At 41.0% G+C, this 13,886-nt stretch overlaps 1 protein-coding gene across 2 annotated transcripts in view; it reads left to right on the top strand.

The window, feature by feature from the left end:
- The window catches only part of Crk (Crk proto-oncogene, adaptor protein), a 326,367-nt gene extending 312,854 nt beyond the window's left edge, over positions 1-13,513 (top strand). For both annotated transcript variants that reach the window (XM_076211807.1, XM_076211808.1), the window contains exons 4-7: positions 3,976-4,180; positions 6,729-6,857; positions 7,998-8,102; positions 11,365-13,513. In XM_076211807.1, coding sequence (XP_076067922.1) covers positions 3,976-4,180; positions 6,729-6,857; positions 7,998-8,102; positions 11,365-11,583 — 658 coding nt within the window. In that variant the 3' untranslated portion in view covers positions 11,584-13,513. The remainder of the gene's footprint in view (positions 1-3,975; positions 4,181-6,728; positions 6,858-7,997; positions 8,103-11,364) is intronic.
- Positions 13,514-13,886: the final 373 nt, after the last annotated feature.

The following is a 13,886-nucleotide window of genomic DNA, read 5'->3' as shown; positions in this document are numbered from 1 at the left end:
GAATTAGCAGACGAGCACGGTACCATTACACCAGCAAGTTGTATTGTACGGGAAGGGGAGCTATGCTCGTGAGACCCGTTGTTGTATCTCGCAAGATCAAGTTTGTTCTTAAATTGTTGTATTGTGTTTGCACACACTATTTCTTCATCCAATTTGTTCCATACATGTGTTTGTGTGCGCGCGCGCGTGTGTACGTGTTTGCGCGTGCACACTCATACACCCAGCACGATCGCGCGAATCCACGCGACATAATTATGCAACAAGTACCGGAGGGTCTCCTTCGCTGAATGGAATCGCCTGGCACTTTGCATACCAGACTTTGGAGCCTAACGAGGACAGGCGAAATGGGTAAAATGGCGCCCGCCCTGGCGGACTCGCGTGCTGGAGGGCATCGAGCTAGTTGCTTCCTTCGTGTTTCAGGAGTACGAATAACGTCACTTCATTGCTCCGCCGCCTTCCTCGCCCCGACCCGACTTGACCCGACTTGACCCCAGGGGTGCGAGGAGGATGATGGCAGCGCCGTCAATCCGCGGAACCGCCTCAGGGTCACTTCTGTTCTCACGGAGTGGGTAAGAAGCAAAGTGCAGCATGATAGAGAGAAGTTCCATCGGTCAGGCTTTCCACACGTATAGTGTGGCTTCCAACTGGAAGACCGTACCTCCCAAGGTCTAAATATACAGGTCAGACCGTTTGAATTATTGTGCGCAGCTTCTGACGTCATTAGGCTGGGTCCGTTTTCTCTTTGTGAAACACTGAAGAAAACTGTGAAACGCCAAGGAAGACAGGAACTATAATATTTTATATATTATATATATATTATATATCATATATATTATATATTCATATATAGACAGGAACTATAATATTTTATATATATTTATATATATATATAATATTTGTCAGAATATAACTAATTGCGTGGAGCGGTGCGAGCGAAGGCAACAACATACCCGAACGACGCACCAGCTTAAACTGACAGCTATAGGACCCGCCACGGGCCCGCTGCGCCAACTCCCTCGAAATTCGGTCGGAAGTGGTTAGACCTGTTATTCCTTAGATCTTGGTACCTCCCAACGTGTCAGTTCGTGTGCGGTGCCACGTGGCAGTTTCGTGTCGCCAAGTGCCTCAAAATTGCCTCCACCGGTTCTACAAATGTTGTTGGTGGGAAAGCGGGGCGTCCGGTGGGGCTAAAGCCGGGTCCACACTTGTTGCATTTCCACGTATCGTATCATCTTTGCATACCACCTAGTGATACGATACGGTGCAACAGGATATTGTACCCACTTGTTGCGTATCCGCCTGCTGTATACGGATACGCAACAAGTGGGTACAATACCCTGTTGCACCGTATCGTATCACTAGGTGGTACGCAAAGATGATACGTGGAAATGCAACAAGTGTGGACCCAGCTTAAGCCGTCGTACGTTTGGCGTCGCGTTCCACGGAAGCAATTTGTTTATTATTTTATTAATTATTTATTGGCAATTTAGTTTGAAAATGCCTTCTCTCCACGACATGAATGGGAGAGGCCAGACATATTTATTCCCTTGAGCGATGAACTAACGAGGACGCTCAGTCCAGGGTATGTTCTTTGTCTGAAATAAATGGAACGAGGTTTACAACGGAACCCGTGCCGAGCCTCAAGGGGCTTAAACCGTTAATCCTGAATACTGCACAGAGGTAGATAGAAGAGCCTGGATACAAAATAAGCGCCACCACGGAAGAGGTGGTCCTCCACTCTTGTCTACCTGTTGACTCTCGTCGCCAGTCGTACGAGTTCGTAGAGGTCGTCCTCCACAAGGCGGTCGAAGGTCGAGCGATGCATGTTGGCGGCGCCAACATGCCCAAAACAACACCGGTCAGATTTGCCTCTTCTGCCTCGTATACAGATGTTACAAGTAACTAGGGACCGTGAACGGTGGCGCTCCATGGTTGCCGAAGTCCAAGAGGATATGGCACGACGGTAAGGTAAGGTAAGGCCTCGTATACACCCGTCTTACACTACCCCTATTCTCCCTATCTATTTTCTCTCTCAGCCGATAGTTTCTGACCGTGTGACATTTGCGGACAGTAACTGAACTTCTGGCAGAGACATTGCGGGCGAAACCTGGAAATAAATGTGGACTGGAGGCGAGACCCCAACAATATCACTTAACCGTGGCGACCAGGTTCCTGGTGCATGACATTTTGTGACAGTAACTGAACTCCCAACACAAGTATCAGCACAGCGACAGCTGAGAATGAAGGGACCAGACATATTCCACGAAGTTTACGTGACTGGTGGAGGAGCGAGTGTTTCCGTCACGAAGTCATACGGATAAGTTCTCGAATTTTCCTGAGGCGTGTTTCTTCTTAGAACGGTTTTTTTTTTTTTTCCTGAAGGCTGCCATCGCTGATGCCCCTTTAATGTCTGGAACAGTGTTCCGTCAGGTACCTCATCCCCTTTAAGGAAAAAGAAGTCGGCCCAGACTTCCTGGGGGCGCGTTCGGTTCCCGGGGGGCTCGTCATCTCGTAGGACACGCGCCCCACCTTGTTCAGCCAGGAGAGACCCCCCACCCCCCACCCCGGAGGGTTGATGGTAATTTCACAAATGACCTCTCCCCACGTGCGCCATGTTGCCTGTTGTGAGGCAGGATGGGGAGGAGGGGGTGTAGGTCGCAAGAGGCATGACGGTTTTTTTTTTTAATTTAATCCTCTTCCTTATTCGCTTCCTGTGTGTGTTTTTCCCTCTCCGTGGAAGACATATGATACCATCTGGCAGGTCACTACCATCGTCCCCTTTTCGTTTTCCTGTCTCCTCCTGTGATCCTTTATGCTTTTTCTTCTTCTTCGGAGGGAGCATTGCTTACTTGTGTCCCATTATCCTCAGGAATCTCACGGCCGAATCCCCCCTTCCCCCCCAAAGTGCCAAGTGGTTCTTTGTGTCTTTGCAACGTCTTCAACAAAAAGGGGCAACCGTCGTTGCAGTCCGCGTTTCTCGTTCGTTTTCTTCCTTTAGGTCTTCCCCTCCTCCTCCACCTCCTTTCTTTTTCTTCGTTAGCGTATTTGCCTCTATCTGCTGTACAGTTTAATACGGTTTGATGGTACAGACAAAAAAAAAAGTTTAAACCACACAGAATTTTTTATGATACAATACAAACTATTTGACATTTTTATCAATTTAGGAAATACGTAACTGTAGGCTAAACATTACGACAAAAAATTCTATTGACGTTGTGAGAAATGCAGCGTGGGTCAAACCTTTTGCTAGTGACTGTATTCTTACACCAATTTAATGATTAGATTGGACAATGAACCAGTCTGCAACACTTCATTTGTATAACGTTACGTATGTTTGATATCAAATATGGGATGGCAAGGAAACGTACAAAGCTCCTGATATTTGGATATTACTCTTTAGTGTTATCCATATCTGTTTTTAGCGTTAAGGTCTCCATGATTGTCGGCCGTGCTGAGCTGAATTACTCTGCCGTGGCGGACTGTTTATTTTCTTTGATAGTGAGCTTGGAGATGTTCTCATTTCATCTTTACAAGAAATTCATAGTAGATGAGATTTAGTTTATTTTTCAGATATATTCAAAGAATCCGTTTGGATACAAATCTTAAGAGTTCTTTTGGAATGCCATCATGCATCGTTTTCTTTTATGTGGCTGGCCGCACTCACCTTTCTTCGACTTGTTTGTTTATGTACTTATTACAAAGGCTTACTAAGGAACTGCATATCAAAAGGAGATCTTTTGGTCCATAATTAGGTCACATGCTTGGAACAGACAATTAAACGAAAGCATGTGAAACAAGCAAAATTAACAATCGGCAGGCGTTATAGGATATTGCTTAGGTATTTATCAAAGTGAATCTTAAAACTTCGAACCATATTATAGTGCACTGCCTGTGCAGGAAGTTTATTCCATTCATTAACTACACGGTTGGCGATACCCACTTCCGAATTAATTTCATAGCTAATTATCTTTTCAGAGAAGACAACAAAGTGTCCCACTACATTATCAACAAGATCCAACAAGCAGAACAGACGCGGTATCGCATAGGAGACCAGCTCTTCCCAGACCTGCCTTCCTTGCTCAACTTCTACAAGCTTCACTACCTCGACACGACGCCCCTCATCAGGCCAGCACCGAAACGTTCTGAGAAGGTCATAGCGAAGTACGACTTCGAAGGAACCGTAAGTCGGACAGTTGTACAAGCGAGGGATTCTAGAGGACAAACTTCCGCAAAAGCAGTTACGCACGTCGACTACGTAGTAGTAGAATTTTTGGGGGGAATATTACTTTTCATGCTAATGTGTTATTAGATTAAAAAAAAAAATCCAAAATCCGTTCTTGTCATTTTACGTAAAGTTGCAAGTAAACATGACCGAAAGCGTAACCGTGCTGGAGAGAAATATATATAGATTCATAAACCCAAAGGCCCCTTTTACTTATGAGGGGGATGGCCGAGCCCAGGCATACACCGTTACTACACCCCTTGACACACACATCCGTTGTCCCTCCCATCTCAACTCTTGGGTTCCCCGCCGCTGCTTGGTTCATATGCAGTGCAGCAAGACGCAGCACCACAGTAGAGCCCGACAGCCGAAACTAGTTTCCCCCCAACTGCCTCGTCACATGGCCACCCCCCCCCACACACCCAATCCTTAGAAGAAATCCCTACGAGTCGTGTCATTTTCTCATCAATTTGTAACCACTCTGCCTTTTACACCCTATCTTTTACCCACTTTCTCTTCCTTGTTCGAAAATGATTCCTCTTGCATCCTGTGTCCCCTTCACCCCATCCGTCAATCTCAAATCTCATTCGTAGTTTTACCTTCGAGTTCCCTCCAGACACTTGATTTCCCCCATTCTTTTTTTGCTTGTGTGTCTTCATTCTTACCGTATGTCCAAACCATCCCTGTAGTTGATTGATTGATTTATGAAATTTTTGGCTTGAAGGCCAAACGCCGGAGCCGGTAGGCCATTCAACGCATATTTATCTTATATAAATAGATAAAAATTCAAGTAAAACGGCAAAAACCATCAAGTAAAACGGCAAAAACCATAAGCACTCACAAAACCATCCCTGTAGTCTTTGATCCACAGTTGAACCCAGGCCACCTGCATTCGAGGTAGGAACACTAGCCACCATTGTGTGTATTCACCTAATTGTACCTACTCACAGTATACAGAAAAGGAGGTCCTGTCCCCTATCCTCTATTTTTTTTTTATCATACCTAGCTTCAAACTTGTGTACAGTTCCAACTTAATCTATATCTTTGATTTGCAGTTATCATATTTAGATTTGAACTCGTGTATTGTTTGAGCTTGGGCTATCTCACCTTGTAAGCTATTCCAAGTATTTATGCATCTGTATGGAAAACTGTATTTCTTCACATCTTTTAGACGTGTGGTCTTTCATAATTTGTTCCCATGGACCTCTTGGGAAAAAAAAAAAAGACATTCTTAATGAAGAGAGCTCTTCTGTCAATGCAAGTCCCCATTAGTGACCTGAATACCGTAATCACGTCACCTCTTTCTCTTCGATCTCTCAAAGTTGGCAGACCCAGTCTTTCTTCATATGGTTTATCTGCTGGGCTGGGGAGCAGTTTGGTTCCTCCCTTTTGTATTATCTTGATCTTGCTTGTTTCCTTCACTCTGTGTGTGTGTGTGTGTTTGTTTGTTGTATGTGCATGCAGGCCCAATGTTTCCTAGTCCTTCATTTGTGGGCAGTGAATACAATCAAGTCAAAGGGAGATTGTTTATGCAAGTAATTGCCAAATAAAAAAAAAAAGGGGGGGGGCACAAGCACACATATAGTTTCAGTGTTGGAGTGTGGGATATGCCATCTATTTTATGTTGTAGTTAAGTGCAGGCTGAAGATGGGTGGTAAACTCAGGTCTGAAGAAGGTAAATTATAAATCGGTTATTCATATATGCAAAGCAGGGAAGAAAGTGAAGGGGAGTGGAGTATGTTAGGGATGGAATGGGTGGGAGTGGATTTTATGCCTTTGTTTTTTGGCTATCTCCCTAGACTCTGGTGATGAATATTACTGAAGTGAAGGACCATCCCTCAGCAGGATGGTGAATTAATCTGTCCCTAGTTGTAAGGACATACTATTTTTATACTTTTATACTTTTGTACTTGCTTGTAACTTTTGTGTAGTACCATAGAATTAGTCAAAGTAGATATTCCTCTAGGTTTAAGTTGGAAGGAAATAAGTTTGTAATGGAAATTTTGTAATGTGTCACAGAGACTTGTCATAAATGTGAATGTTTTAGTGGTATTATGGATCTCGTCTTAAGTCTTACTCTTGTGGTACCTGGTTGGTACATTTCTTAGGATGGAGTGCGCCCCTTTCCAAACCCCTTTGAAACTCAATTTTTACGAGTTGTTTCTGGCAAGGAAGTCTCGAAGAGCTTTTGTGGCTTTTCTAATATGCCACGTAGCTAGACTAGTTCAAACAATGAGCCCTTTCTTTACCCTTCGTCCGATAGCGAGATTAGGACTTAATGTTTACGTAGTAACATTTTTTTTCATCATTTGTTAACGAATCCAGTTCTTTTTATGGATTTCTTTATAATTAATTCTAATCATTACAATAGTAAATTAACAATATTAGAGCTGGATGATGAATCAATTTCTAAGTATTTCCAAAATTTTAAAGGGGTAACTTTTACCCCTGACATGCAAAGCAGTTTTGAACTACACATTTACTAATGCCTTGTATTTCTTACTAGGATCCAGATGATCTACCTTTCCGAAAGGGTGAAGTTCTGACTGTGGTGAGCAAAGATGAAGAACAGTGGTGGACAGCGCGGAATTCAATGGGCCACACTGGATCCATACCTGTGCCCTATGTGCAAAAGGTTTGTTGTAACTCTTGATTCTTTTTCTGTAGGTAAAGGAGGTAACATGTGTATTACAAATGATGTTACACTGTTGTGGTTGATTGAAGCATCAGAAATAGTAGCTTGAACATGTGTATGGCCATCATGGACTTTAGGTAGCCAGTCCATATACTTCTTACATTTTTAGAGTTTGTTGCTCTTCTCATTCATGGTTAAGTTATTGGCAGTGACACTCGAGATGAGGTGTCTGAGAAGTATGATAGGGGTTACTATGCTGGATAGAGTGAGAAATGAAGAGGTGAGGAGGAGAACGGGGGTGGAAAGGGAGTTGGGAGATAGGGTGGATGAAAGAGTATTAGGATGGTTTAGACACATGGAGAGAATAAGTAAAGAAAGACTAGTAAAAGAGGTGTGGAAGGAATGAACATGAGGGGGTGACTTAGGATGAGATGGACGGATGGGGTTAAAGGGGCTTTGGGGAAGAGGGGAATATCTGTCAAGGAAGGGCAGGAGAGGACAGAAGGCAGGGGTGAATGGAAAAGGGTTGTATATGGATGATGTTGTGATCCATGAGGTGGAATGGGTGGGGGGAGAGGGAGTATGTATGAGAAAAATTTGATGCAGCCCGAAGGGATTTCTCCCCATCTCCTTTTCTGCATGAGGGGATTTGGGGCGGGGGTCACTGATTTAATGAAGCGGCCTTGCTGTGGATGTGCTGTGTCTTGCGACACTGCCTCTGACCCAGGGCAGTGGACAAGATGCAGGGATGACCTGTCATCTAGGAGGTGCCAAGATAAGAGGGAGGGAAGAGGGTGGAGGGGAGTGGAGTGTGATAGGGATGGAATGGGTGGGAATGGTTTTTATGCCATTGTTTTTTGGCTACCTTCCTTGTAAGGGGGAAAAAATCCTTTGGTATATGTATGTATGCCAAGATGTATTATTGTTATGCTGAGATAATGGGGAACTCGGAAACTTATTTTGAATCACTGAATTTTGTCAGTTGCCTCCAAAAATGTTAAATCAGGCTCCATTAGATTGAGGGCTGAGTGTACTGTAGTAGATAGTACTTTTTTATTTTCAATTGGGGAAAAAAAAAAAATAAATAAGAAAAATAATACATGGATGAAGATCATTTCTATTTGTGTTTTATTTCAACAGTATGAAGAAGGGGAGAGTGTTACCATAAATTCAACTCCAAACAGAGCATCCTCACAATCTACAAATAATACTGACAGTACACCACGAGCTAAGCCCAGCCTACAGGTACGTTTATTTACGAATCACTTTGTTTTTTTCACTTTATTTAGTAATCATTTCTTAGGCTTATGAAATAAAGTATATTTATGTAGCTTTAATCATATATATTAGGTTGTGATGGCATTGTAGCCATTTAATTAGTAATAAGGTGGTAGTGACAGGAAAAATAAATCATGAAATAGTTTTTACACAATTGGAAAATTAACTGTTAGTTTGGAAGTCGTTTTTAAAAACTTATAGAAGAGGAGTATGTTCAGCTTACCAACTGCTCCTCATTTAAATCATTGACTTGTAGCCTGGATTGTAGGTGGCCCGAGTGTAAGGAAGAGGTGGGAAGCTCAAGAAGAAGGTAGAGATAAAGTGTGAAAATGTTTGTCTCCTGGCTTGTTGACCTTCCCTCCTGTGTTACTGAGGGGTGGAGGTAGTTTTTTCCTCCTCCTCCTTCATACAGGAGCCTGCCAATTAATACTGTATCAGTAGAGGAATGGTGGTGATGCAAACTTAAAGAAAAAAAAAAAAAAAAAAATCCAAAATCAGTTGGACCTATAGGTCGAGATTCAGAAACAAATTTGAAATAAACTGTTCTGCAAGTGTAGGAATTTCACTTTTTTTTTTTTTTCTCCAAAAGTCAGAACTAGAAAAGGCCCTTTCCTTCACATAAGCAGGGATAGCTCAGTCAGAGTATGCACCTATCCAACATCCTGTCTGCCAGTTCTTTCCACTCCCTCTCCCCCAGCATTTACTCTTCCCCTGCTACACATGACCCTAAATAGTTAAAGGTCTTCACTTCCTCCAGCCCTTTTTTTAAACTCATTCCCAACACGTTCCCACCCATACGACCTATCACACTTACCTTCCCAAACTTTGTCACTAGCTACCTTGGAGCCCTTCTTCAATCCAGCCAAAAGCACAGTGTAATCCACAAGCAACAACCATTTCATCTCTCACATCCCTCCACTTGTACTTACCAGCTCAAAACCCATCTATCACCCTTGCATTTACCTGCCGTACCATCCCTGCAAACCCCGAACAATCCTGTTGTTGTCAAGATTCTTTATAACTTAATTAACTCGTCTTGTATATTTGCATATGTATCCCAGTTGTAGCAAGGTATTGAAAATATAGCAAGAACATTTGAGCTACATTTCTAAAAGTTAAATTTTGAAGGTGCAACTTTGACACTACGAACAGTTTTACAAATTTTTATTTTATTCATTTATTTATGAATCCAGGCCATGGTATTGAAGATCGCCACCATCTCTTGTTTTGAAATTGCACATTCCATATAGTTTATTACACGCTGAAGGTGAATTGTACCCTAGATTTTTTTTTTTTCTAATCATATACAGTACTTTAAACAAGGATACGTACAGGACTAGTTTCCTTTTTAGAGGGAAATGATGTATGAATTGATAATTGAGGTGCCTAAGAGCATTGAAAGCATACGTGTTAATAGTTTCCTCATCTTGGTAACCAAACATGATTTCTAACTGAAGTCATAGATGAAATTTACTATACTATACTTTACTTAACTAGAGCATGTATAGATATGGCCTGTCTGATGCATACAAACAAGTATCAGCTGAAATGTAATTGAATGCAATAAATCAGTCTGTTGCCCCAAGTCTCATGCAGGAGACCTACAGCTCCCAAGCAAACAACAGCAGCCACCAGATTGACCCACAAGTTGATCAAGGAAGAGATATTGTGTTGCCAGGGTAAAACGAGATTAGGGTTGTGTTGTTAAGTACAGTAGGCTTTGGAACTAGTAAGTGAAAATATAGGGAAGTGATTGAGTTGACATTGTACTTGTGGCTAAGCTGGAGGATAAACTGATGCAGTTAGTGGTAGAATTTCTGAATTTCTGGTGGTAAATGAGAGATATGTAAGCAAATGCAAATTGAATAGATGGATAAGAGGCGAGATAGGCAATCGGTGCGAATAAAGGGCAAGAAGCTCTTGAAATTTTTTAAGCATTTAGGGTGGCATGTAACAGTAAATGGTGTGTAGGCAGAGATGAATTATATGACAGGAGAAAAGACAATATTTAGGGTGAATAAAGTGACTTGAGAATTAGGTGTCTGGGGAGGAGTGTCCATCCCTCACAGCATTGTATGAAGCAGGGACTTGGAATATGAAGGAGGCAGAAAGGAAAATCATATATGTATGTTTGAGATAAAGTGTATGGCTGGGGTTACAAAGATGAATAGAATTAGAAATGTGGAGTTGAGGCAGACAGGTGTAGATGGAAAAAGAACTTGCAGATAGTGTGGAGTAAAAGAGTGGAAGGATGGTTTGGGCATATAAAGAATTAGTAGAGAGAGAGAAAAACTAGCAAAGTGTGGAAAGCAGAACTGAATTGAGGGAAGTCGAGAAGACCAAGAATGAGGCGGATGGACAGGGTGAAGGAGGCATTTAATGCAAGAGGAATGACTGTTGAGCAAAATTGTAAATGGATAGGACTCCATAAACACAGCTTCAGCCCTGCATACCGCAATTAAATACATGGAGAGTGCAAGTGATAGGAATGGGTGGGGGGAGATGTTAATGGATGCCACTGCCTTGTCCAAAGGCACAATTAAATGGTGAAGGTATATAAATTTTTGGATGTTGGGCCCTGCCGTAGAAGAGCTGCGTCTTGGTGCACTGCATTTGACCCAAACAGTATGGTTGGGGGAAAGCCCTTCATTTCAAAGTTGTTGAAATGTTATTGATTCTAGCAGATGACAATGCCATGACATGCATTTCATTGACCACAGTGGTGGCACAATAAGACTGTTATTTTGTTCTTGCACAATTTTATTTTGTTGTTGTTAAACTTTGATGGGAAAATGGATGGTGTGAAAAAAGAATTTCCCATTGGTCAATTCATAACCTGTTCTGCATTAAGCACCTCAATTGTAGTCTACCCTTTGAGATGTTCAGAGATCCTATACGTCCTTTTATTTGTTTAGTCCTCCATCTAACCACATGAGAATGTACTGAAGGCTTTCCAGAACCCATAATCTTTGACAACCTCCAAAATCCAGACACTGACATCGTGCAGAGATATTATTAGAATTTGGTAACCAGTGTAAACAATGATTATTAGTATTTCGTTTACTATTGTTTGAAAGTAAATGATGCTAATGTTTGTGGAAAGTTTAATAATAGTTACTCATCTCTATTTTTTGTTGTCTTGTTTTGCAAAATATATAAAAAAAAAGATCTTCAATTCAGATATCTTGATGACAATTATGAATTTATAAATGTGTTGTTTATATTTCAGAGGAAATTACCAGCATATGCAAGGGTAAAGCAGGCAAGAGTTCCAAATGCATATGACAAAACAGCACTAAGACTCGAGTTGGGGGATGTTATAAAGGTGACCAAGATGAACATAAATGGACAGTGGGAAGGAGAGTTAAATGGCAAAGTTGGACACTTCCCTTTTACGCATGTTGAATTTATTGATAGTGAAAATACTCTGGATGGAGAACCTAACTGAAAGCCTTTTAATGTAATAATAGCAAACTTTGGTAATTGTGCATAATATTCTTTAATAGATTTTTTTTTTTTTTTTTTCTAAATACCTACGATGTCTACTGTTTTGTAAGTCTCATTCTGTCATGATGATTCTCATTGTGAAGGCTTTGAATGGCATTGCCAAAAATAGGCACTTCTCGGACATCATTTGGCAGGACACTGAAATACCGATGGAGGGCAGATAAGAAGTGTACTAGGGTAGTGCAGGTGTCAATGCCCTTGTGACCCTGTTCAGTTTCAGCATCTAGGAAATCAATCACAATTGCTCAGTCTGTATTTTTGTAGGAGATGTGGCTTGTTTGTTTTACAGGTAGATTGAATCAAAAGCGTGGCTATGCATTTGTTACGATTGCACCATGGGTGATGAAGGGTTGGAACACTTGTTGCATCTCTCTCCATGCAAGACAATACTGTAGCATTTCAGCACAAAGAAAGGTGAATGACTGTGAGGTCATTGTCATTTTCATCCTTTAATTTATGATTTTTATGGTCAACTTTCGGCTTCTTTATTCTTGTTTTCATGTACTTTTTACATATCAGAGCTCCAAAGCTCTTCTTGTGAATATGTGTAAATATCACTATATTCTTTAAGGCTTTCATGCATTCAAGAGGTACATGTTTTACAAATGACTGCATTAGTCAGTGATATTGTTCACAGCTGGATATGTGTTGATGTTCAGCACAGTGATTTATTGGCACAAGAGTGTGAAATGTGTGCTCCCTAAAGATAGACCCACGTATGTACAAGGCCAGGATTAACGAATGGTCAGCAGGTGAATAAAGCTCAACCATTACACTCATTTGCTTGTATGTGCTTGCATGCACTTCAGTTCTACACCGGTGTAGTTCGTTTGATAAGACGGGCAGAAAAAATAAAATAAAAAATAAGCACAAAGTGGGCTTCAAAATAGTGTAGTTACTATAGTCATGTAATTAGGTTCCTGCAGTTGCATGAGCATTTTGGCAGTAACTGTACACAGAACTATAGGAACTATGCCCCTTTTAGCCTTCTGTTCCTTTGCAATCACACCTGTCTTTGTTTGTCAAACAGATTTTACACATTAAGACCCATCATAGTGGGTTGATGTGTTCTGCACAGCTTTTCTTTAGAATGGTGTCTCGCTACCTGTCCTTTATTACCTTGTTTCCCCTCTACTTTGTAGGTTCAACCCTAGCTCTCTCTAACCATATACATATATCTGTAAATATATATAAATATATATATATATTATGAATATATTAACTCTGGCAGCAAACTCATGTGTGTTGTGAGGTGTTTTAGCCAAGGTTTTTGTTCAATGGTTGTATTGTCTGTATCTTCTCCTGTGGGTGTTTCAGTGCTAATTCTTGGTGATTGGTGACTCCTGGCCCAACAGCTGAACCATTCCGAAAGAAATGCGAGGTGGACTAGGAAAATGGCTTATTTATTGTACCTTGGTCAAGAGACCAGTGGAACACAGTCACTCAAACAATTTGTCTTAGTGCACAAAGACTTTTATTTTTATGTTAAAACTACTACAAATAAGGTAACTTTAAATATACAAAAATGAATTAACAAAATTGACACAGAAGTATCTTTAAGATGTGTAATTTTGTGTCACATTGATATCAAAATAGTCTTAATTTCCCCCCAATTTTTCTATGTTTGAAAGCACAAATAAGCTGCAAGGACCGAACATGCCCCAAATGTCTTCAGGGTTAGTATGTAATACGGTGATATCAGTTGATGGTAATGAGAAGTCCTTGAGATGCATGATGTCATGATGCTTTTTCTCTTATGCAAAGCAGCGAATGTTCAGCATTTGCAGCATTATACACACCATACATCGTTTTGAGATGTATCAAGTCTTGTATACCTTAGAGGAATGATTTATAAAGGATATGTAATATGAGCAGTTTCTTTAAATTCTATCCTTGTATGGTTTACAGTGGTTTGGTCACTATTCTTGATAATTTTTTGACTGATGAATATGTATGAAGATTGAGAATTCACTGAAAATATTTTTTTATATCTAGATTTTAAGGTGAAAAAGAATTTCTGGAAGCAGGTAAAGTAAGCCCCTCCCAAAATCTCACACACTACTAAAGATTACAATACCATCCAGAATTTGGCAACCACCCACATAACAACTATCCGTACTGGAAGGGATCAGCACCCATACTTGAAAGAGTCAAAGTACTTTGTACAAATGGTATCTATCTCCTACCACTCTTTCAACAGCTAATACAATGGTAATATTAACTCGTTAATTTTGTGCTTTGTGT

Source organism: Oratosquilla oratoria, chromosome 29, assembly GCF_046742065.1.
Source record: "Oratosquilla oratoria isolate Oo_2021 chromosome 29, ASM4674206v1, whole genome shotgun sequence".
NCBI classification, from domain to species: Eukaryota; Metazoa; Arthropoda; class Malacostraca; order Stomatopoda; family Squillidae; genus Oratosquilla; species Oratosquilla oratoria.
Note: the sequence above shows the minus strand (reverse complement) of the source record. Positions and strands in the feature narration are given on the sequence as shown.